At 48.3% G+C, this 23,679-nt stretch overlaps 5 protein-coding genes across 5 annotated transcripts; 2 read left to right on the forward strand and 3 right to left on the reverse strand.

The window, feature by feature from the left end:
• Positions 1-7,367: 7,367 nt before the first annotated feature.
• PtA15_8A528 (uncharacterized protein) lies at positions 7,368-9,433 on the reverse strand (the record flags this gene model as incomplete). The annotated part of the gene is made up of 2 exons (XM_053171967.1): positions 7,368-7,625; positions 9,197-9,433. The coding sequence occupies 2 exons, from the start codon at positions 9,431-9,433 to the stop codon at positions 7,368-7,370; spliced, it is 495 nt and encodes a 164-aa protein (XP_053023178.1).
• Positions 9,434-13,170: 3,737 nt separating this feature from the next.
• On the forward strand, positions 13,171-13,935 carry PtA15_8A529 (uncharacterized protein; the record flags this gene model as incomplete). Its single annotated transcript, XM_053171968.1, has 5 exons — positions 13,171-13,177; positions 13,266-13,369; positions 13,445-13,573; positions 13,638-13,721; positions 13,810-13,935. 5 exons carry the CDS (start codon positions 13,171-13,173, stop codon positions 13,933-13,935), a joined length of 450 nt encoding a protein of 149 aa, XP_053023179.1.
• A 1,089-nt stretch (positions 13,936-15,024) lies between these two features.
• Positions 15,025-16,012, reverse strand: PtA15_8A530 (uncharacterized protein; the record flags this gene model as incomplete). The annotated part of the gene is made up of 7 exons (XM_053171970.1): positions 15,025-15,159; positions 15,230-15,306; positions 15,379-15,419; positions 15,501-15,556; positions 15,627-15,746; positions 15,862-15,906; positions 15,986-16,012. 7 exons carry the CDS (start codon positions 16,010-16,012, stop codon positions 15,025-15,027), a joined length of 501 nt encoding a protein of 166 aa, XP_053023180.1.
• An 899-nt stretch (positions 16,013-16,911) lies between these two features.
• Positions 16,912-19,622, forward strand: PtA15_8A531 (uncharacterized protein; the record flags this gene model as incomplete). The annotated part of the gene is made up of 11 exons (XM_053171971.1): positions 16,912-17,300; positions 17,402-17,645; positions 17,746-17,840; positions 17,949-18,021; positions 18,102-18,160; positions 18,259-18,277; positions 18,347-18,543; positions 18,635-18,919; positions 19,045-19,140; positions 19,236-19,368; positions 19,491-19,622. 11 exons carry the CDS (start codon positions 16,912-16,914, stop codon positions 19,620-19,622), a joined length of 1,722 nt encoding a protein of 573 aa, XP_053023181.1.
• Positions 19,623-20,770: 1,148 nt separating this feature from the next.
• Positions 20,771-23,131, reverse strand: PtA15_8A532 (uncharacterized protein; the record flags this gene model as incomplete). The annotated part of the gene is made up of 1 exon (XM_053171972.1): positions 20,771-23,131. The coding sequence occupies one exon, from the start codon at positions 23,129-23,131 to the stop codon at positions 20,771-20,773; it is 2,361 nt and encodes a 786-aa protein (XP_053023182.1).
• Positions 23,132-23,679: the final 548 nt, after the last annotated feature.

The raw sequence follows: 23,679 nt of genomic DNA on the forward strand, positions 1-23,679 counted from the left end.
TCATCTGGGTCCTCCCTGCATCCCCAGTCATGTTGGAGACTTCAGGTCAAATCAAGAATCCAGATCTGGAGCCGCTGGGGCTGCAAATTACGGAAGCCAAGGGACGACACCAATTGCGCCATTGCGCCATCGCGCCAAATCACTGTGTTGCAAGTCGCAACACAGTGATTTTGGGGATCAGTTGCAACTTGCGACTGATCCCCCAGAAAATCTCCCACACTATGTGCACATCACCCCCTACATAGAAAAACATCACAGCAGAAGGAGCGATGCATCGCTTGTATCAATACAGGTGTATTGATACATCGGTACACTGATACATTTGTATTGCTACCATGCGTATCGGCATATCGGCACATCAATACATATGTATCGGTAATTCAATACATCCATACATTTGTATTGGTAATTCAATACAGATGTATCGGTAATTTGATACAGATGTATTGTTAGATGCATCGACACATTGATATCGAATAATTTAGAGCTGGAACCCGGGTACGGGGCGGATTTATTCCCGCCTGTCAAAATTCCGGCAGGTATACCCGCCCGCGGGTACCGACTCGGGGATACCCCTTGGGGCCTTCCGGGACATGGATACCTGCCGACCCGCAGCACGGGTATACCCTGCTGACCTGTGGCCCCCGGGGGATACAATACACCTCCCCGTGGGATACAATACACCTTCCCGCGGGATACAATAGGATACAATTCACGCAAGCTCCATATTCCCGCGGGGCGGCACTACCCTGCAGGAACGTGGACCGCAGGAGTCATCCCAAAACCCCGTCCCGCGGGTATGCCCTGGCGCCTTGGGTACGGGTTCCAGCGCAAATCAATACCTTAATACATAAGTATTGCTACATTGATACAGATGTATCAAGTTGCCAATACGTCTGTATCTATGTAACAATAGTTACCAATACATCTCTATCAATGTAGCAATACTTATGTATCGACTTACCAATACATCTGTATCAATGTACTGATACATCTGTGTACCAATACATCTGTATCAAATTACCAATACAAATGTACGGATGTATTGAATTACCGATACAAATGTACGGATGTATTGAATTACCAATACATATGTATTGATGTGCCGATATGCCAATACGCATGGTAGCAATACAAATGTATCAGTGTACCGATGTATTGATACACGCGATGTATTGATACAAGCAATGTATTGATACACCTATATTGATACAAGCAATGTATCGCAGGTGTATCAATACATCGCTTGTATTGATACACCTGTATCAATACAAGCGATGCATCGCTCCTTCTGCTGTGATGTTTTTCTATGTAGGGGGTGATGTGCACATAGTGTGGGAGATTTTCTGGGGGATCAGTTGCAAGTTGCGACTGATCCCCCAAAATCACTGTGTTGCGACTCGCAACACAGTGATTTGGCACAATGGCGCGATTGGTGTCATCCCTCGGCTTCCGTAGCAAATAGTCCCCGTAGAAAGTTGATATTTTAGGGCCTGTACCATACACGGCGGTTGCATAGCGCGGTCAAAAGCGCCGCAAGTTTGCCCGTCAAATTGACGGTCCCCCCTCAGCCATTGTTGACCGGAAAAAAACGGGGGGGTAGAATTTTACAATCCTTATTTTACAAGGCATAAGCCTTGTAAATCGCATCCATTGTAAAATTACCACAAGCCGGGAGGCATTTATAATTTTGCGCACCTACTCCCATATTTTCCACCATTGTGAAACAAGCATTGTAAAAGATACTTTGTAATTTTTTTGTGCAACGGACTGAAATGTAATTTCACAAGTGATTGTCTTACAAGGATCTCCCTTGTAAAAAATAAGCCTCGCAAAAAAGCTTGTGGGGCCAAAAAACTTCAAATTCACAAGGGTTCACTTACAAGGGATACATTTTTGTCCTCCCAACAGTCGCAAAATTCTCACCAGGCAAAAGGAAATGAGAATTTTGCAAGCCATATAAAATTTTGCAAGTGATAAATTGCAAAGCAGGAAACAAAAAACCCAAAAAGAAACCGCAGATGACCGCCCACCATCCCTCTCCCAAAACACACCAAATATGAGTTTAGCAAACAAATCAAGCTTGCAACGCTTGCGAAGCTTTGCGGGTACTTGATCGCGAGCCCACACGTATGGGCTTCTGTTGTCGTCGGTCGCCAGGTATCTTGACTTTGCACGAAGTCTTTTGCTCTTCAATCGTTGGCTTGATAGTCGTGCTTGCCTGCTTTCCTTTGATGGGACATTTCTTCTCTTCGATATTTGAATCTGCGATCATTTGTTGAGGATTATTAGTCTTCAAGACTTTCAATCGTATCCTGAACTCGCCCAATGCTTTCCGTTTAAGATCACCCGGCTTTTCCTCTCCAGAGGGGGCGCCAATTGTCGCTTGGGCTGCTCCAGATGGAGAGCTGCCAGCTTCTTGAAGTCGTGTGACCTTCTTAGGTCGCCACTTCTTTTTTTGAGCGGTGGCAACCTCCTTCGCATCCAAGAGTATTTTGGGTGCTTGCTTGTCTGATACCGCCGCGATATGTTGATCTTCAATTGGCAAATCGTCCTCATTAAGCGGCAAATTGACCTTCTTAGGTCGCCGGTTCTTTTTGGGAGCGGCGGCAACCTCCTTCCCATCCGATAGTATCAACTTGGGCCCTTGCTTGTCTGATAGAGCCGCGATTTGAATCGGCGAATGGTCCTCATTAAGCGTTGGGATGAGTTGACTAGGCGAATTGTTGAGAAGCATGCCCAGATGGGCAAATGGCAACGATCCAGGCGCTCCCGGGTGGTCACGAGCGATGTTCGCAATGCTCTTGGAGACGAATTCGTCTTCGCTTGCGCTCCACGGTCGTGAGTAAAACACCCAGCTCGTGTTGGGTGCGCGTCCAGCAATCGTGCTATGATCAGGACTGATCAGCCGAGCAATCCCACCGTTCTGGCGGTCGTCGTGCAGCCATACACCCGAGATGCCGCCGACGTTCTTCAGCATTTTACACCAGTAATGCACCCCGTTCCAGAAGCCGCGGGAGATGAGGGTGTATGGGACGCCGTGGAAATCCAACTTGGCAGGGAAATCAAGTCCTGCCATAAACTCTAGCTGTTCGGCTTCATCAAAGATCGTCGACACTTGCACCAACAAGTATAAGTGTTGGGGTGGCCCCCCGCCCTCGACAGACAAGACAGATTTTTCAATGAGGTGGTGGGGTTCGTGTTTCTTCTTTGTAGGGCACACCTTGCAGACAAGGCCCAAAATCGACACAATACCATCTGTTGACCACGTTGTTAAAAGAGTTTGGATCGAATGTGGATCTAAAGCAGCTGTTTCAAAAGTATCCCGTTGGATTCGGATAGCAGTTATGTCTTGGTTTCCACGGGGATGGGGCTGTTGGACCTGCATTCGACCTTCGCACGAAGCCATCCGGAGTTCGGTAAGTGTAAAGAGTTCTTGAGGAGGATAAACACCTTTTGTGTTCTTCCTGATGGCAGGATCGATGAGCAAGTCGATGAACAGATCGGTCGAGCAAAAGACACCGCGGTTAAAACTCCCTGGAGACATCTTGTTGGCAGCTGAATGGAGCGTGTTTTGCGCATTTGTAAGCAGGGACCGGATTTGACCAGTTTGAGTCAATTCCCATGTGCTCCTCGCGTTAAAATGCTTGAGGAGCGTGGTGAAGATGTCGTTCTTGAGGCCATTCGTCCCACGTAACCAGAGCGGATTGAACATAGCGTATAGGCTCTCGAGTGCGGCTGCCAACCAGCAGCGATTTTTCCTCGCCGAATCTTCTGATGCCGAGTACGATATGTAGGTTGTCATACAATCCTTGATTAAGTTGCGCGAACCAGGTGGCCGGCCTCCAGAATTCTTCGGGAGCAAGGTGGCGGTGGTGTCCGGAGCCCGACCATCATTAGTCTCAGCTTTCTTCCGGTTCGCGGGATTGCGCTTTGGTGGTTTCTGCCAACCAACGGATAATGCGAGATCTTGCTGAGCTTTATTCTTCGCACCATATTCAATTGAAACACCCCTCATTACCGCTTGCCAGTCGTCTTCAAGAGTCTTTACGAAGGCGTAGAGCTGGGCCATGCCGACAATCAAGCACTTTTTCCCTTCGCTGTCACCAAAGGGTGGTCAGTAGCTGCTAAAAGTAACTTGAATAAAAAACACAAGGAAGAAACCAACCTGATCATGTAATACAGTCTATGCATACTCTCCTGCGCGTTCGTGGTATCGGGAAGGTTGTCGTTGCCGTCTGCCGAGTTCGTGAGCATACGCCTTTTGGATGGGAAGAGAATTGCTTCGATGTCGACCATAGTCCACCAATCTAACCATCGCTTGGTCTTTGGGAAGAGCCGTCGGAGCTCATCAATCTTCTGCTCATGGTTTGGCCCTCCTTCTTCGGGCAAAACCAAAAGGTCCAGGCAGAGCTTTTGAAACTGTGCCTGTGATTCCAATGCGATTTGTTAGCTCTGTTTCTCATTGTGATGCAAAAAGAGATTAAGGGACATCACCTCTTGCTCAGGTGGGACAACGGCCCGGTTTCGTTTCACCCGCGTGACTTGAGCTCAAAAATGCTCATGGCATCCCTTCAACTTGGCAAGGGCCTGTTGACGGTCGGTGACACCAAAAACCTTCATATAAGCCATTACAAAACCCTCCCTCTGAGCCAGAGAGAAATCGACCACTTGGCGGACAAGGGTCTCACGATCCGTGACTGTGAAAGACGGCCGAATAAACTGTTCGAAGAGTGTTGTGAAGTGCGCCTGGTAGTATTCGGCGGCAAGCCCTCAAATCCAGGAAAGTTGGACGGGTATCCAACGCGTGGTCTCCTCGCAGAACATCGATGTAGATAGCAAATAACCTGTCTCAAAAAGCTTGTATGTCACATCAGACAAGAGCCCCCCGCTGTATACCTCGTTGTTATGATCGCGGGTGACCAATCGTTCGGCCATCCACTTGGTTTGAAACGTAAAGTGTTCCATGCCTGGTTTGAACGATACCAATATGATCATGAGGCCCACACTAGCACGCAAGCGTCAGCTGTGATTTCGCTTTCCAAAATGAATTATCAAAATGAATAGGGACTTACTAGTTCCATTGGAACATGTCATGTAAGAACTTATCCCCAAGCCCAGCGCCACCCTTGTCTGGGTTGATTCCAAGCTCGATGAGGATGCGCCGCCGATGATATCGCAGCCTATCACTATTCACGAAAGACTCATGGATCTGGGTCACGCTTTCAAACGGGTTCAGAGCTGCGGTGGGCTTCCTTAACTATAAGAAACAAGAAGAATCTATCCATCAGATAATTGAACCGTTTGAAAGGTAAAGGGAAGCACTTACTTTGAGCTTGAAAGCACCCGCCGCTGGGTTCTTCATCACTTCGTTTTTTAGCTTCAGCTTCAACAGGGGGTCCGGCTTTTTTGGAGCTGGCCATGGGTGCTTATGGGTGCCATGGTGCCGGAGAATCGCCCATCCAGTTAGCTTGTTCTCATCGAATCGGATCAGAGTGTTCTTGCAGGCTTGATGTCCAACCTTCCCCGGGCATTTCCCGGCGGAGCCTGGGCATTTTGGATCACTAATAGTTGGGTTTCACCTTGTCAGCACTGAAAAAAATTGAGGTACAATATAAGATGAAGAAAAATCCACTGACGAGTTCAAGTATTCGGCAATCCCACCCTTGGCGGTTGGTGGAGACCCCACCCATTGGCAACCGGGCTGATTGCAGATCAAAGCCCCCAGACAGTACATCCGCACTCCTTTCCAGGATTTATCGGCTCGCCAATCAACACTGGTTGTCCTGGGGAATCCGACAAATCCAAAGTTGTGGACTGTCATATCGAGAGTTTTGACAAATATGGTCTTGCCATTTGGATATAATGGGTATCCTTCATCGTCGAGCCGGCAGTTATGGTCGATGAATGTTTCTTCGTTTCCAGAAGGGGCGAAGAATATTTTCCTTCCGTTTATGGGCTTGTCATCGGGGTCTTTGGAAGAGGGGGGCTGGGAGAAATCATTGCAATCAACGCTGCCGTCTGACATGTGCCAAGTAATTTCCGATAAAGAAAGTTTTGGGTATCAAAATAAAATGATATTGATGAGTAAACCAGCAGGGAAGAATGGGCCAATGGGCGAAACAGAGGAGCTGAGGGCGGAAAAAGAGAAGGTGGAAGGACATACATATAAATGGTTGGAAATCCAACGTGATCGAGGCATTGAGGCGTGTAAAATTCCTGTTCCATTGCAAGTTCCAATACTTTTCCGGGCAAATACTGGCGTGTAAAACAAGGCTTGTAACCTGTACGCCGTATAAATACATTTCTGTGTCCCGATCATGAAATTCCAAAGGTGGTGTCACAAGGTTTGTGAAACATGCAGTGGAAAATTATGTAATAGCTCTGTACGTAGTATATTTACATAGTATGTATTACAAGACATAATTTACAAGGGCCGAGACAAGTCCGAAAGGGGCGGAAAACTATGTATTACTCCATACGTCCCATAAATTCCCAACCCATCGCGTTCACAAGGCTTATGCCTTGTAAAATAAGTTTTGTAAAACTCACGCACCCGGAAAAAAACAGCCCCCGCGTCAGCCGTCAAATTGACGGCCGAATTGTCAGCCCGCCCACCAGAGAGCAGTCGGGCAAACAGCTGGCAAACCTTCCGGCCCGCCGACCCAAGCGGGAACTTGACGTCAACCCCAAGTCCGTTCACAATTGCGGGCAGCCACTTTTGTCCACCGTTTGAAACCGCCAAAACTCACGATTTGCTCGGAACAAAAATTGGCGGCCACCAGGGCTTTTTTTTTGGTTTTTATTGCATGTTTTAATGTTTTTTTTTTTTGGTTATTATGCCTTTTTTTTTTTTTTTTTTTACAAATAACAATCTGGGAAGAGAACCAAGAGTGGGGAGAGAACCGAGAGCGGCAAAGAGAGAGAGAGATGGAAAAAACAAAGCGTCACGAATGAAAAGGGGAAAGCCATGCTACTCGGTAAGGGCTGCTTCTCTGTTGAGAACTGTGGCTATTTCCTCGTTAGAGGGATCAGCCCCGAGTTGGGCGAGAATCGATTGCGCTTCTATATTGATCTCAAGCGCGCTCGGTAGTCAAATCAGTTCGGCGGGGATATCAGAAAACTTCACGTCGCCTGGAAAGAGGTCCCAATCGCGATGCAAAATCAAGATAGCTTGTCTGAAGCAAGGAATTCAGTCAGCTTAAATATGGAGGGCTAATTAATATATGGTGAGAACTTACGCATGCGTTTCAAGAAAAGACTTTTCCCTGATTGACTTGAGCTGGTCATTAATGAGATCCATTGCGACCGGCTGTCCCCAGGCGCTTGATGCAAGAGATGATGAATGGTGCACAATTGGAGCAAGGCTAATCTGACCATGACTGCGGGGTTGAGCTCGGCTTGTATTTCAGCGGCCGACCAATCGCAGAGCGTTCCTGGGCTGGAACACTTGATCCAGAAGAACGATAAGGTCGAATAGTTTGGTCACAGGTTCCAGCTCTCGTGTGGTCCTTGCCAACGAATCCGCTCCTTTCCTTGCCGACAAGCCATCCGAGCCCGACCTTGGCCACTCCTGCAGACTCGTCCAGGTTGGAACGGGTAGTCATCGCGACGGCGGAGGTTTGCTTGAGGTGATGAGGCGAGATGGTGTGGATTAAACAAGGTGATGAGGGTGGGGGTGAGGAGCGGTGGTGGGGGTGTTAGAATTCTCACCGAAGAGGGTAAGAGAAAAAGGGAGAGAGGGTGTTTTTGGTGAACAGTCTTGAGATCCTTGGAGGGGGCACAAGGTGGTCAACTCAGGAAAAAAGGAGAACTGATGATGTTATTACTTGTAAAAATAAAGTAATATATACATGATTTTTGATAATGAATAAAGAATGTATGTATAATGAATAAAATAATAAGGAGACATGTTTTGAATAAGAAATAATAATAGAGGCTATTCCTCAGGGTTCTAGACTACAAGAGGCTGCCATAAAGGCTAAGATCAGATCAAAAAACAGGCTACAATATTAAGTAAACATTAACATAGAATAAGATGATTTTGGGGTAAGTAAAGAGAAGAAGCTGAAACTCCAACACCCCCCGTTACTTAGACCAAAAGAACTGAAAGTATAGAATGACTGAGGGGCTCGAGTGACAAGGTTGTTAAGCTTGCCAAAACGGAATCCAAAACAGTTCTAGGTTGGTTGAATTGAATATTTGAAGAATGTCTTGAAGGGATGGATGCGAGAGCGCGCAATCAGTCAATCGATGAGATGATTGAGCTTGATAACGAAAAAGGAGGAGGAACAATGGATCCAAACGGTGAGGAGGAAGAGTTGGCCGCAGAGAGTGTTGTTTCTTACAACAATTTTGAGTGGATCGATCAACATCGATCAGTTTTGAGTACAAACAGATAGATGAAAGGTGGTTACAATGAGGATCGAGAGAGTCAATGACTGTCGATGCTTTTAATGAGATAGATTGATGCCGATCTGCTTTAGTGTATCGGAGAGTCAAGGAACAAAAGGGTAAGACAAGAAAGAATAAGATCAAAGTCGATCGTTCCGTTGAGGGCAGTCCTTGTCGACGGATTGAAACTCTCCGGAGTCATGAAGGTAATAGTAGCCTTCTTTGATCGGACCGTTTGGAGCGGATACAGTGAGATGGGCCGATTCGGTTTTCGGAGCCTTCTCCTGAAATTTGGTCCAGCAGTTGGTAGGACGATGTCCTGGTTTCTTGCAGTGGACGCAGAGAACAGTCGAGCCTGAGGATTGATTAAACGGACCGGAGGAGCTAGGACAATCGTTAGAACCTGATCGATTGTAAAGGTGATCGGGTCAGAATCGAAGTGATCCTTGATGCAATTGGTAATGGCGTAAGATTCAAGACGCTTGACGATGTCTTCAAAGGGTTCGTCACAATGATCAATAATGACAATGTCACGGAACGACTTGAATTGAGATTGAGGAAGTTTTTGCATCAAGATCATTATCTTGACTTGATTGTCGTTGAGAAATTTTGCCAAAACGAGCTTTTGATTCGCAAGTCTGATTGACTTAATGAAGGAGGTGAAATCGACGTATTCGAGATCAAGAAAAACGTCGAGAGCAGCAGAACGAGCAACACAATCAGACCCGGAATACTTGTTTTTGAGAAGCGTCCAAAGTGCGCGTCCATCAAATTTGCAATCATCAGGCAGAGTAGTTGATACGAGGGCCAGATTGGTGGGATCAAGATTCTGAATAATCCTTGAATAACCCTTTTGATTAACGCTAGTCAACCGGGTGATTTCGTCAGCAGAGGTCTTCTCAGTAATCTTGACGAACCCGGCGATGAAATCATACGCTCCAATATCCTCAAGTTTGGCGGCCATAGGGAGCTTCCACAACGCATAGTTGTCGGTTGTAAGGAGGTACTTATTGTACTCGGTTCTGGTGTTGGAGGTCATGATGACTGTGATCGTCAAGGAAAACAAGAGGGATGAAAGGCGAGGTCGAGTGGGGTACCGGAGGATGATCGGACAAGAACTTGGAGATATAAACTTTATACGATAAGGGATAACGTATATGTATGTATATGTCGAGAAGCGATGAGAATTTGTAATAACAATATCGATTAGAGTATGTAACTAGTAAAGCCGATACGGACACGAAGAGGCGTAGCGAAGCAACACTTTGACTGTTAATCGTGTTAGAATTCTCACCGAAGAGGGTAAGAGAAAAAGGGAGAGAGGGTGTTTTTGGTGAACAGTCTCGAGATCCTTGGAGGGGGCACAAGGTGGTCAACTCAGGAAAAAAGGAGAACTGATGATGTTATTACTTGTAAAAATAAAGTAATATATACATCACTGCAAAAAAAAGTGTGTCAACTGTGAGCAGTTGACATGTGGTAACTCTGAGGAAGCTTTTGGTGTTACACCAGCCTTACCCAAGGTTTGACTCAACCAAAGCTTCAATGCACAGTCACTGTGCACCTTGCACAGTGACTGTGCCAACAAAGGCACTTGTGCATTCAGGTGGAGTTACAATGGTAGCTTGGCTTGAGTATCCTGCATTTCAACTGCAAGCAGTTGACCAAGTTCTTTTTGCAGTGCATGATTTTTGATAATGAATAAAGAATGTATGTATAATGAATGAAATAATAAGGAGACATGTTTTGAATAAGAAATAGTACTAGAGGCTATTCCTCAGGGTTCTAGACTACAAGAGGCTGCCATAAAGGCTAAGATCAGATCAAAAAACAGGCTACAATATTAAGTAAACATTAACATAGAATAAGATGATTTTGGGGTAAGTAAAGAGAAGAAGCTGAAATTCCAACAGGGGGTGAGGAGCGGTGGTGGGGGTGAGGAGCAGTGGTGGGGGTGAGGAGCAGTGGTGGGGGTGAGGAGCAGTGGTGGGGGTGAGGAGCAGTGGTGGGGGTGAGGAGCAGTGGTGGGGGTGAGGAGCAGTGGTGGGGGTGGGGAGCGGTGGTGAGTCCAGGTAAGGAGGGGATGGGGGACTTGGAATTTTGCTTGCCCTCGACGGCCGGCAGATTTTTGGTCAACGTTGATTGTCGGCGAAATGACACAGGCAAGTTAACATGAAGTTAACATTGAGTTTCCGGAATTCAAGTGCCGGCGGGGGGGCTGGCTATTTGGCTGTCAATTTGACGGCTGACGCGGGGGCTGGTAGCTGACCAGTCGAGCCAACCAATACTTGGCCCCTCACGTCAGATTGCCAACCAAAACCTTAATTCATGCAACTGCCGTGTAGCTTTCCGGGGATTCAAACCTCGGATTCCGCGCCCCCCAAAATTATGTTCTGCTGAGATTCCATTTCCCCCTCGGATTCCCTGAGTGCACAATCCAAGGTGTGCCAAAAGGCGTACCACGGAACCACGGATTTGTCAACGTGGAAGTTACTCCCCCGGTTATTGAAGAGAGTGATTACTCCTCTCGAAGCCCGTCCCGTTCCGGTCATCAAGGGATGATGTACTCCTCTCGTTGTCTGGAACGAACTGGTCATTGAGGGGATAATGCACTCCTCTCGATGGCCGGAACGAACCGGCCATTGAGGGGACTGATTACTCCTCTCAATGAACAGAACTATTGATGTCTGCTCCGTTCCGGTCATCGAGGGGATGATGGACTCCTCTCAATGACCGAAACGGGCCGGCCATCGAGGGGAGTGATTACTCTTCTCGATGACCGGAACAAGCCGGCCATTGATGGGAGTGATTGTTCTTCTCGATGGCCGGCTTGTTCCGGTCATCGAGAGGAGTCCATCATCCCCTCGATGACCGGAAGATGGCCTGTTCGTTCCGGTCATCGAGGGGAGTGATTAGTTCTCTCAATGACCGGAACAATTGATGTCCGCTCCGTTCCGGTCATCGAGGGGATGATGGACTCCTCTCAATGGCCGGAACGAGCCGGCCTTCGAGGGGAATCCATCATCCCCTCGATGACCGGAACGGGCCGGCCATCAAGGGGAGTGATTACTCTTCTCGATGACTGGAACGGGCCGGCCATCAAGGGGAGTGATTACTCTTCTCGATGACCGGAAAGAGCCGGCCATTGAGGGGACTGATTGCTCTTCTCAATGGCCGGCACCTTCCGGTCATCGAGAGGAGTCCATCATCCCCTTGATGACCGGAAGATGGCCTGTTCATTCCGGTCATCGAGGGGAGTGATTAGTTCTCTCAATGACCGGAACAATCAATGTCCGCTCCGTTCCGGTCATCGAGGGGATGATGGGTTCCCCTCAAAGGCCGGCTCGTTCCGGTCATTGAGAAGAGGAATCACTCCCCTCGATGGCCGGACCGTTCCGGTCATCAAGAATGTGGTGGATTGCTTTAAGTGTATATACATGTGTATGTACATATGGATTTGATGGTCCAAGGACCAGGGAAGGGGGAGCAAGGGAGGGGAGTGCAGAATCCGAGGCAAAAAAAATAGGGGGGAGCCGTTTTTCCAAACTGAAGAAAATGGCCTTTTCCGCGGATTATGAGGTTGACAAATAAGCGCTATGGTACTCCGGATTCTGGGCCGCTCTGATTTCACAGAAAGTTGTGAATCCCGGGCAAGATCCTTGGAATCCGCGGGCTATGGTACAGGCCCTTAGACCATCCGCACCGGGCGCTAAGTTAGCCCGGATTAGGGCACTTAGTTCGACCCCGCACCCGCATCGGGTTGGATCAACCGGGGATCAACTTAGCCCGGAGCTCTGTTTGGAGCTAGTGGGGTCTAAATTTAGACCCCACTAATCCTGGGACTAATCCCAAAGTGAATATGCATCATGCTTGTTAGCATGAGCTTTATGTGTTTAGGTGCCCAACACATAACATATAGGCACCTAAACACATAACCTCCAACGGCCTTGGACTCGCTAATCCCCACCCATGCGGATGGCCAATCGGATTATCCTATTCCGATCGTAATCTGAGCTAGTTAGCCCAGGCTAATCTAGCCATGGATGCGGATGCTCTTAGGGCATCCGCATCCGTGGCTAGATTAGCCTGGGCTAACTAGCTCGGATTACGATTGGAATACGCTAATCCGATCAGCCATCCGCATGGGTGGGGATTAGTGGGTCCGAGGCCGTTGGAGGTTATGTGTTTAGGTGCCTATATGTTATGTGTTTGGCACCTAAACACATAAAGTTCATGCTGAAAAGCATGATGAATATTCATTTTGAGGTTAGTCCGAGGACTAGTGGGGGCTACACGGCGGGGGTGCTTCCTGGACCGCCGGTTTGTGGAGACAACGGGATCACTGGATACGTGAAACCCACGTGGAATTCACTGCTCCCCCCGTCGTCTCCACCCTCCCGTGGAAAATGCGTGGAGACGACGGGCTTTCCCGTCGTCTCCACCCGCCTGGGATTTCCACGTCAAGAATGACAAGGATTCCACGGCCGCCTGTGGGATCGCAGTGGAGCCCACGAGCACACAACATGCAGGGGCAGCCGTGGATTCCTCGTCGTTCTCAACAACGGGGAACCCACGGCTGGCCCTGCATTGCCGGTGGAACCGACAAGAATGCAGCTCACCGGGAGATTAGGGCTAATTTGATGATAACCGCCGCGGCTCAAACTTCCGGTCCGGCTTGATTACTCTGGATGACCCAGGGCAACAAGGGACTTGTGCCAGCGAGCCCGAGGCCCCTGTCGCTGCTGAGCCAACCGCTGACCCCCAACCTGCAGAAGTATGTTTTGTTCCCCCCCCCCCCCGCATCTGTTGGGTCCAATCAGACTGCACGCTGACGTTGCCTGCCCAGGACGCTGCTCCTGCATCCCCTCAAGCGCCCGCCGTCGAGGCTGTCGAAGCCTCACTGGCCAAGGCCGCTGCTGCTCCCGCGGAGACACCAGAGGAGGCGAAAGTTGAGAAGAAGGAAAATTCCCCCAAAGTCAGCCGATCCATCTTCCTCTCTCTCTCTCTCCCAGAGCTGTCCACTCATCTGTTCATGCTTCTTTTGGTGCAGGACTTGGCCAAGCTGGCCCAACGGTTCAGCGGCCGCTTGTTTGGCGCTGTCGGCAAGAAGAAGAAAGAGCCCACAAAGAAGCCCGAGCCCACACAGGAAGAAGAGGCCAAATTGGCAGCCCCCGCTGAGGTAAGCACACTATCCCCCTCTGCCAGAGTCGCTGTTGCTGAGCAGCTTTCTTCCGCACCATCAGCCCGCGCCCGTCTCCGACGCTGCCCCGCAGATTCCTGCCAACACTACGCCCGAGGTCTCGCAGGCGGCCACCAAGCCCGCCCCTGTGATCGCAGCCGCCGCACGATCCTTCCCTCTGCCTTCAATGCCTCTCTCTTCCCTTCCTGCCCCGGCTTCCCGCTTTACTCAACTAGGTCTTCATCGCGATAGAGACCGAGCTCTTGGAAAACAAGCCGAGCTTCTCAAACAACGCTGCTTTCAGAGCAGCTCTGCACGACAAGATCGGCCAGGAGGTTGTCCGAGGGTTACTTGGTCTCTGAGCCACCTCTTGTCCCAAGCACTCTTTGTCTGACGAATACGACAGCAATCATCGGACGACAAGCAAGAATAGCAGAAGACAGACGCCAAGCACGCCGGAGATTGTGCCGGGTACTCCCACCCGCGGTCATCATTGCGGTGTCAACTGGTTGATCGTTGCGCTCACTGATGTCTCTTCAGGAGTCTGGTGGACTAGTGGTGATTGTCGAGATTTGGCAATGATTCCTTATTTTCTTGGCTCTATTTTTATTCTCTCTCCTGTTGTAAAATAGGATCTATTGTTGTTTTTCTTTTTTAAATCCATGGAATGCAGCATATGCTACCCTGTACTCCAGATGAATATGAATTGCTGCAAAACAATCCAGTTTTTATAGCTGGTGTCCGGATTGCCTGTTGTGGGCTCGACCCGCCCGTGGGTATCACGGCGAATCCACGGGGAGTCCACGGTTGAAGGACCCGTGATCCACCCGTGGGCCCGACCTTCACGTCGTGATCACAGGGAATCCACGGGGATTCCACGCGGAGCCAAAAGCTGCCGTGGAATCCACGGGTGATCCTCCCGGTGGTGATCCCGTGATTCCCTGGACCGAAAGCCGCTGGTCCGACCTCGCGCGCGGCTACCACGTGGAGTCCTCGTGGAATCCGCGTGATTTCCCCGTGGATGGACTCCCCGGGTGTAGATTTATACCCCACTAGCTCCAAACCAAGCTCCGGGTCAAGTTGATCCCCGGTTGATCCAACCCGATGCGGTTGCGGGGTCGAACTAAGTGCCCTAATCCGGGCTAACTTAGCGCCCGGTGCGGATGGTCTTATCACTCTATGTAGATCAACATCGGCTGCGGCTGCAGATTCGACCGGAAATGCTCCTCAGCTCATCAGGTCCCTCCCAGCAGTACATGAGGAGTGGGGCCGTCTGTTCAACCCCTTGAGTGGTTCTGGTTTCAACAGCCAAGCACGACGGGGGCACTGGGAGTTCCACCAATCTCATGAAGTACAATGTAAGGGTTTTTCTTTTTAAAATTTGGTAGCAAGTTTCTGCGATTGGTCTACGGAATACGTATGACTCGCTTCTGGGTGGGCTCAAGCAGCTCTCAGAGAGTGCCGCAGTCAGCGATCTTGACGGTGGCCTTAGGCTCGCCACTTGCGGCTCCTAGTGCCTCCATGGGTTTCACAACCTCGTTGAAGCCCTTGACAACTTCACCGAAAACAACGTGTTTGCCGTCGAGCTATAAAAAATAGCCAATCAGTCATTAGTGCCGGGGTTCGAACATCAAGTACCGTTTTTTTTTTACTTACCCAGTCTGTAACCGCAGTGGTGATGAAGAACTGAGAGCCGTTTGTGTTAGGGCCAGCATTGGCCATAGACAAGAGTCCTAGAAACAGAAATTCAATGGGATCAATGACCGTCCACGGCATGTATGGGAGGCGCGTAGAGCCAGTCCTACCTGGTTTGGTGTGCTTGAGTTGGAAGTTCTCGTCCGCAAATCTATCAAAAGAAATGGGCCAATTAGCTAATATGATTGACTGGAATACGAGGATGAAAAAGACAGATTTAGACTCTACTTACTTGGATCCGTAGATGGAACGTCCACCGGTACCGTTTCCAGCGGTGAAGTCACCTCCCTAAGACAGTTCAACGATGACCCCAGTTAGACTCACGGCAAGAGATCGGGCTGGTTTGGAGATGACTTGCCTGAATCATAAATTGGGGGATAATTCGGTGGAACCCGGAGCCCTTGTAGGTTTCCCCGGATGCATTCTGGCAGAGTGTGCGGAAATTTTTACAGGTTTTGGGGACGACGTCGTCGTAGAGCTATTCTCGCGGGGGAAATTGAGCGGGCGAAGGCAAGAGTGGAGATGAGTTTGAAAGATACAAGACGAGAACCGCGATGCAACAGTCCAAACCTGCACTAGGACATGGGGCTGACCTTGAATTCAATGCGACCAAGAGGTTTGCCGTCGACGACAACATCCTAGATTGTTGTCATGATCAATAAGTAAGACTACGATGGACACTTCTAATTTGAAAGATAGCTCTTGTGATGAACTTACGAAGTAGCAGTTTTGGTTTTCTGACATTGTGGAGGGCTGATTTGGTCTAGATGGAGTTGGATGCGGGCAGCTTAAGAACTGAACAAGGGGAGGGAGAGTTACATCAATCAGTCAGTTCGGTGATCAATCAGGGGGCGATAACTTCGTGCGGAGGCAGATCAGTCCGGGGAGCCAGGCCAGTGGAAGAAGTATCCTCCAGGCTGAAATGCCAGACCCACCAGTAGACTGTGATGAGGCTGATGATGGAGCGTCCGGATGGGTGAGGCCAGCAGCAGCCGGGGGAACGCGTCCAATTTATCTACCGCTGGTTAGGTTTCGGCTGGGATTAAATGTCTGTTTCCACCCGTTTTAACCGTTTTGTCAGGTTTTATCTTCTCCGATATCGGATTTGCACCAGTGCCGGCAGGTGCCGATCAAGTCGAACGTTTGGCATATTTCACGTGGATGTACCAGGATGTGCCACATCATCGCCTTATCGTCATGCTGTGTCCAAATCTGCAGTATTTTTGTGTCACGGAATGTTCCAATCCGTTCCACTGCCCTTCCAGGCTGAGGGCTGCTGAGAGAGTCGCGTCCTGTCGCCCTGCGCTACATTAGGGGGACGGAGCTGCTCGCATTCTGACAGATTCTTGAAACTATAGTTTGCAAGACAGCGCTGTCATCGCACATACGCTCGGGAATGGGGTGTACCCTGGGTCGGCAGAATTCCCGGATGCATGACGACGCCAACCTCTGGACTCCTTGGTTGGCAGTGAGGGGAAGCCAGGTGAAGTCTTGACGATTGTTGCCGTGAAGCTGATGAACTGGTGGGTTTGTCAATGAAGCCTCCGCCAGGGAGGGGTGGGCTACATACACCATCCACCTCGCAATCCGGACCCCAGAAAGAGCCCAGCATATTACCACGGACGAGTTGAACAAGGTTAAAGATGTCAGATGCACGCCACAGACGTCACGCAACCAAGCAGCCTTCAGGTGTTCAACACGAACCATCTGCCCCAAGCCGATCGAGCAAGCCAGTCTCCCAGAGCAGAAGAAACCTCGTCGTGGTGTTCCTGTTGCCATTGGTCTTTGGATGCCTGCTGCTTTATTACCGTCCACGGACTCCGCCGGCCGCCCCAGAGACCTCGACATCAAATACCTTCAACCGATATCCTCTCCCCGCCCTGCCATGGGAGTCTGGCGCACGATCAGCCATCAAGAAAGCAATCAAAAACTCGTGGCGAGCTTATGCGGATAGTTCTGCCTGGGGATGCGATGAATTTCATCCCATCAGTCAAACGGGAACTAACCTAACCAAGGCTGGATCGATTGGCTTGTTGAGTACCATCCGTTGATGAAACTGACTCATTTTTCAAAAATAAAGCCCACGTTTTGTCTGATTATGTACTCACATTTGCCCTGTTTTCTGGCCATCAGCTTTATTGTTGATGTAATCGATACCATTTTACTAACCGGTGAAATGGAAGAGGACTATCAGCGTGCGAGGCAGTACATCGAGAGAGATTTGAGTTTTGATGTTGATGGTGACCTGAACGCGTTCGAAACGACAATCAGAATACTTGGTGGTCTTTTATCGGTTTATCACCTGTCAGGCAACGATACCATCTACTTGGAGAAAGCTGTCGACCTGGGAACTCGGCTCTTACCAATCTTTGATTCGGCGCGTCTTTCTGCTTTGTTTGGGCTACTTTTCTTGTTGATAACGTCACCTCAGCTTATTTGTTGTTCCATGTTCGGGCTTGTCTTTTATTAACGTTCAGCCCACTGGAATTCCATATTCGTTTATCAATCTTAAGACTGGCGAAGCCAAGGCAGATAAAGATAATCGAGGATACAGTAGCCTGGCAGAGGCAACGTCAGTTCTGAGAAACTTCGTCACTCACTTCAGCACTCGGTTTGTGAGACTCACGACGCTTTATTTGTTTGCCCCCCCCCCCCCCCCCCCCATGTCGTTTATTCATAGCACCATACAGCTTGAGTTTAAATATCTAGCCGAATTGACTCAGAAACGCGTCTTTTGGGACGTCGCTGAGAGGGTGAGATCATACTCTACTCAAACTCGTCATGACGCGGCATTTGGTAGTACCTGACAGTTTGGCTCTCGAGGAAATTTTAGGCCATGGGCGTCTTCAAACAGGCGGAGAGCTACAATGGTCTCTTCCCCATTCTAGTTTCGTAAGACCTCTTGCTTCCTTGATATTGCGTCATTCCTCTTGATGATTTATATCCGACTTTCACCTGATGACGCCTGTTCCTTTGTTTCTCTTGTGAAGTCCTGAGGATGGCTCCTTTGTAAGGTTTTCAAGCTTCTTCTAGAGCCAACATATAACATTGACTGGCGGATGGTCGACCACCTTGCAGTTTTATGAAATTCGACTGGGCTCCCGTGGGGATTCGTATTATGAATACTTGATTAAACAGTATCTTCAAACGAACCGCACTCAAGAGGTATACAGGGAAATGTATGATAACGCTATGACAGGAGTGAAAGAAGAATTGGTCCGTGAAACTCCTCGTGGGATGGTGTATGTTGGCGAACTTCATCCCAGCGGGAAATCGTAAGAGATCATAATTTTCGCTTCTTAGCCACTAGCATCGCCTCCACCCCCAGAAGTTTGAGTTCAGTCTATCTATTTTTGACTACTCTAGTTACACCTTTGCGCCAAAACAAGATCATTTGGTTTGTTTCTTAGGGGGATTACTACTCTTAGGAGTCACAGAAGGGGATCGAACATTAAAGGATCGTGATGTAATGGCCTTACGAGACCCGGAACAAGAAGATTGGATGCTGGGAAAAGAGCTAATTAAGTCTTGCGTGAATACCTACGAGCTGGCAGCGACCGGGTTAGGACCAGAAATCGTCCATTTTATTAACCGACCAGAGGAGTATGAAAAGACGAAACAGAGAGATTGGCGTATTCCTCATTACAACCCGTAAGATTATTTTGCCTACAGCATATGGGAACTGAATCCTCAACGTAAATTATGATATGCGTTGGATGATTTCGACTTACATGCTTTTTGATTACCTTCTTTGCCTTATCTGTCTGTTGCGCTAGTCGATCCCCACCTCTGGATGCTCGTAACATTCTAAGGCCCGAAACAGTAGAATCATTATTTCTGGCGTGGAGAGCAACCAAGGACCCAGTATATCGGTAGGCAGCCCTTCGTGTTTACCCCCACTTCCTACTACGCACTCTGTTTTCTTTGAACTGGCAACTGACGTGTGTTTTTCATCTGTCGGCATAAGTGAATGGGGATGGCAAATATTCCAAGCCTTTGACGAGCATTGTAAAATCAAAGCCACGGGTGCATTTGCTTCCATCAAAGACGTGGATCAGATACCCGTTGAAATGGAGAATAAAATGGAAACCTTTTGGCTTGTTAGTAACATTTGCCATGTGGTCCCCCTCCCCCAGTTATATTGCCTTAACTTATGAATGTTTAACTGATTCTTTGGCTTCTCCAATTATTTGTGCTTTTTGATCTCATTCAACCATTTCAGGCCGAGACATTGAAATACCTTCTTCTGCTATTCTCGGATGATTCATTAATACCTTTAAACTCTCATGTTTTTAACACGGAAGCACACATTTTCCCGATCTTCACCCCTAGCTTCAGCTCGGTTGAAGATTAAACCTTAGAGTAAAACTTCTCACAATTGCCTATTACGTAATAATTTCGCCCTTGTGTAAAGCGTTTCTTCTGTCCACATCACTGTCAGCCCCCCTTCTCTTGTTGATTTTCCTGTTTGTTGTGAACTAGTACGCAGTCGTGAATTTTACCAGTTCTTCTCAAATAAGCATCATGTTCCCTTGCTTCCTAGCATGAAAAAAAAATCATTTTGTAAAAGAGTTTATCAAAACTCCCAGGTTCATCATTTTGCCAGGCGTTTTCGACATGCCCCGCATTTACACTTGATGCCTAAGGAACACAAAAATCCAATTGGTACAGACACTGCAAGAAAAAGTCAGGCAAGTGACAGCAGCTGACATGAGGCATTCTCCTGGTAACATCTATTCTAGCTCCACTCAAGCAGACATTGGTTTTTTTTGGCACAGCCACTGTGCATCATGCATAGTGACTGTGCATCGAAGCTTGGTCAAAGGCAAACTATGACAAAGGCTGAAGTTCCATCACCAGATTCCTTAGAACTCTCACATGTCAACTGGTGGCACTTGCGTGACTTTTTCTTGTAGTGCTTGTATTCAATTGCTGCACTTCTGTTCTTTTGGTCACCAATCTCATACTTAAGTGTTATTCTTCTTCACATTCAATACATCAACTTCACACCATTAACTACCCCTCAATAGCTCGGCGTGTTTTCCCCAACTCAAACACGCATTACTGTTGAAACTGACTCATGACAATGTGAGTAATACTACTTTTGTTCCATTTGATTCCCTGGAGAGGCTTTTGAGGCATTGGAGATATTGAAAATCAGACAAAGAATTTCCAAACAAACAAACAGGGTGGCCATTCGTAAGAAAGAAAGAAAATCTAGAAGACAGTGACGAAGAGGGAAACAAAATCATGTGAGTGAAGAAGGGGGTAATGGCGAATTGGCCGAGAGCGGCGTAAAAAGAATAAAGTTCAAGGTTAAGGGACCGAGAGTGGTCAGAATATGAAAAAAGGTTTCAATCGCAGCCGTCGTTTTAACCGGAAGTCTGGGGGAGGCTCCACACCCTGCAATTGTCGAGAAGCCTGTGCAGGAAAAATAGATGTTAGTGATTGTCTCAAAAACTTGATCTTTGATGATTAAACTCACGCGGAGCTGTGTGTTTTTCACGGTAGTTGAGCTCGCCGGCCGAATGACGTTTGAGCTGCCCTCTGCTCAAACGCGTTGGCCAAGTATTCGAGTTCCCATTTTTCTGCTAGAGCATGCCGAGGTCTTGTGGCGTCCCATTCAAGAAATTTTAAGAGGTCGTCGCGATCCGACAGGTAGGGTTCAAGCTTGATGCGATTCGAGGCTTGCTCAAGCAACTCCATTATTTGAGAAAATTTAGTCGCTTCTCGGAATTTTTCGTCAGCATCATCGCGTGAGATGAGGTCCCCGAGCTGGTTGAGTTCCTCTGGAAAAAGATAATCCAGCTTCTGTCGGGCTTCTTGATCCAGCTGACCTATGTCGACGTTCTGGGCGAGTCGTAGCACCAGTTTCTGATCTGCAATTGAGGCTTTGCAATTGTTGACCAAGGTTTCTTCAGTTGCCAAGTTGCGAATCATCCGTTTGGCTTGGGGTGTATTTATCATTCCAAAGTCACTTTCCGTCAAACCAATACGAAGCTTCAGCTCCGGCTCGGTCAAACGTTTGATTTGCGCGAGGTTGACGAGTCGTTCAAGCGCTAGGTGTTCTAAGCTGGGATGGCGAGTTGGGAGCACTCGGAAAAGTCTGGTCGAGAGCACGAGAACCTGACATCTCTCAGCGAAAGTGAGAAATTTCCCCGCCGTGGCGAGTTCTTCATGAGGTCCCTCCTTCATCTTCGCAGATAGCTCAGTCCACCATTCCACTGCGGGTCTTGAGCTCACGACCTCCTCGAAAAACTGGGCTTTGGTAAGCTTGCGTGTTTGCAGAATGTCCACAAACTCTGGTGTTGCACGCAGTGCTGCGTCAAAGGCTTGAGCCTTTTCAAGCGGGTGAATTTTCATGAGCATCTCCACATGTTCTCGAACCATTTGCTTTCCCTCCTCTGGAATGTCAACGGCAGGGCTAGCCTCCTGTAATTTCTCTAAGAGCTTCTTTTGTCCGTCGTCTAGTCTATTGCGTTCTTTTAGGTCGTCCAGTACTAGAATCGCTCGGTTTTCCTTGGATAATGCTTTCTTCTGCAACTGTTCCCTTGCAACACGGATTATATCGAGATGTAGGGGAGTGTCAGCTTGTTCTTTCAGTCGGTAGTACTGTTCTGCTAGCTTGGTCACCTCGGCCATCTCTTCATGGGTAATGCGCCCAAATTCTTCAAGCTTCAATTTCAGCTGCTCCATCCCCTGCATTTGAGAATGAGCACCGGCTTGCAAGACAACCAAAGCCTTTCGTTTTTTCAGGTTCGCCAGAATTCGACCGAGCTTGCTTCTCCTCTTTCCTAACCCTCTGCTTTCTATCATCAGGTCCGCTAGTAAATCTCTTTCGGCTGGCGTCCAGACCTTTCCTTCTCGTTCCTTGCTAGCCAACTCGCGGAGCGCATTTTCAATCAGGTGAAAATCTCGCGGATTATTTCGAAACAACTCCGATCCTTTTGGGGCTTTTGCTAGTTTCCTGACTAGCTCCTCAGCCTGCTCTTCTCTCCTGACTGGTATAGTACGACGACTGATTTCTTTCAATAAACTTTCTTCGTTTGTGGAAAGCGTCCTGATACTTGGTAAGTTCATATTGGTCACAACTTCAGATGATTTTGAAATTTTCTCCGCCAGTCGTACTTCTTTGCGGGTGATAGGAAACCCGGCTGCTCCAATTTTCTCAAGTTGCAAGACGATATGCTCTTGCATAGTTGGTGGCCTATTTCGAAGCTCAATCCGAATCCTTCGCAGTGATTGCGTGAAAATTTGCCTCTGCCAAGTCTGGTAATCAAACAGATATTTCCAGATCGAGTATAACCGCCCAAAAAACCCTTCACTCTTTTTCTTAAATTTTTGTACTTCCAGTTCTAATTCCCTGATAGGTTTCGAGATTGCTTGGATGTTATGGGTCATTTCGTTCCACAAAGGATCATCTAGGGTGAAATCTTTCTTGTCGATAAGATCTGACAAGCGACCTCGCAGAGCCTGCAACGTGTACTCATGTTCTTCTTTGACGTGTAAGACGCCCCATTGATTTCCAAAGGACCGCACTTCGCGACTGGCCAGCTCAGTCTTCCGCCGGGAAATGCTGTCTATCAATTCTTGTGTGTGTTCTAGTCTTTCCATTTTTTCAATTCCGCTTGGGCCATCAAATAATTTTAATTTTATCTTGGGATCATCGCTTTTAAAATCAAATAGTTTCTTGTCGGAGCTATTAGGTGTGACCTTAACTTGAAGCCGATCCGGCTGGAGTATATCACCGTCCCCATTCCTTGTAAGCTCTTGAGGATGATGGATTATCGCTTGCTCCTCCGAGATTGGGTTCGGTAGTGACTTCATTCCCTTGAGCTCGGAAATACTTCCGAAGACGGTCATTGCTAGTATTCCCATCGTCAGAGGGAACATTAAAAATATTACGGATATTGCATTCTGCTTCGTTTTTGGGGCGTGTGGAAACAGCCTTGATGGTCGAGGTAGCATTCTCTCTGCCAAGTCAGGTGTGATGCGTCTGGCAGGAGACGCTGTAGAGTATGGCGAAAATATGGAATGCTGAAGTCGTTGAGAGGTTTGGACTGAGGCAAGCGGAATTCCCTGCGCTGGTCAAATTTATGAGCCGCAAGCGGCATAGAGACGGCCCGGCCGCCCTGCAACATACGGCTTCGGGGAGCAGAGTCGTACATGCTAATATTGTACCAAACCCACTCTTTGTGAGCACGTTTCACGGAGTCCCGAACCACCCGAACTGCGAATGTCGGATTTGGGTGAGGTGAAACAGGATCGGGTTTTCCATTCGGATTCTGCATGTGTTGCTTCATGCCATTGCAGAGACGGCGCATTTGTTCCGGGGGTTTCAAGCTAAAAAAATTTCTGCATGTTTAGGTATGCATTGTAACGTTTTCTACATGTTACTAATTATTCATGAC

This window comes from Puccinia triticina, chromosome 8A (genome assembly GCF_026914185.1).
Source record: "Puccinia triticina chromosome 8A, complete sequence".
Taxonomy (NCBI): domain Eukaryota; kingdom Fungi; phylum Basidiomycota; class Pucciniomycetes; order Pucciniales; family Pucciniaceae; genus Puccinia; species Puccinia triticina.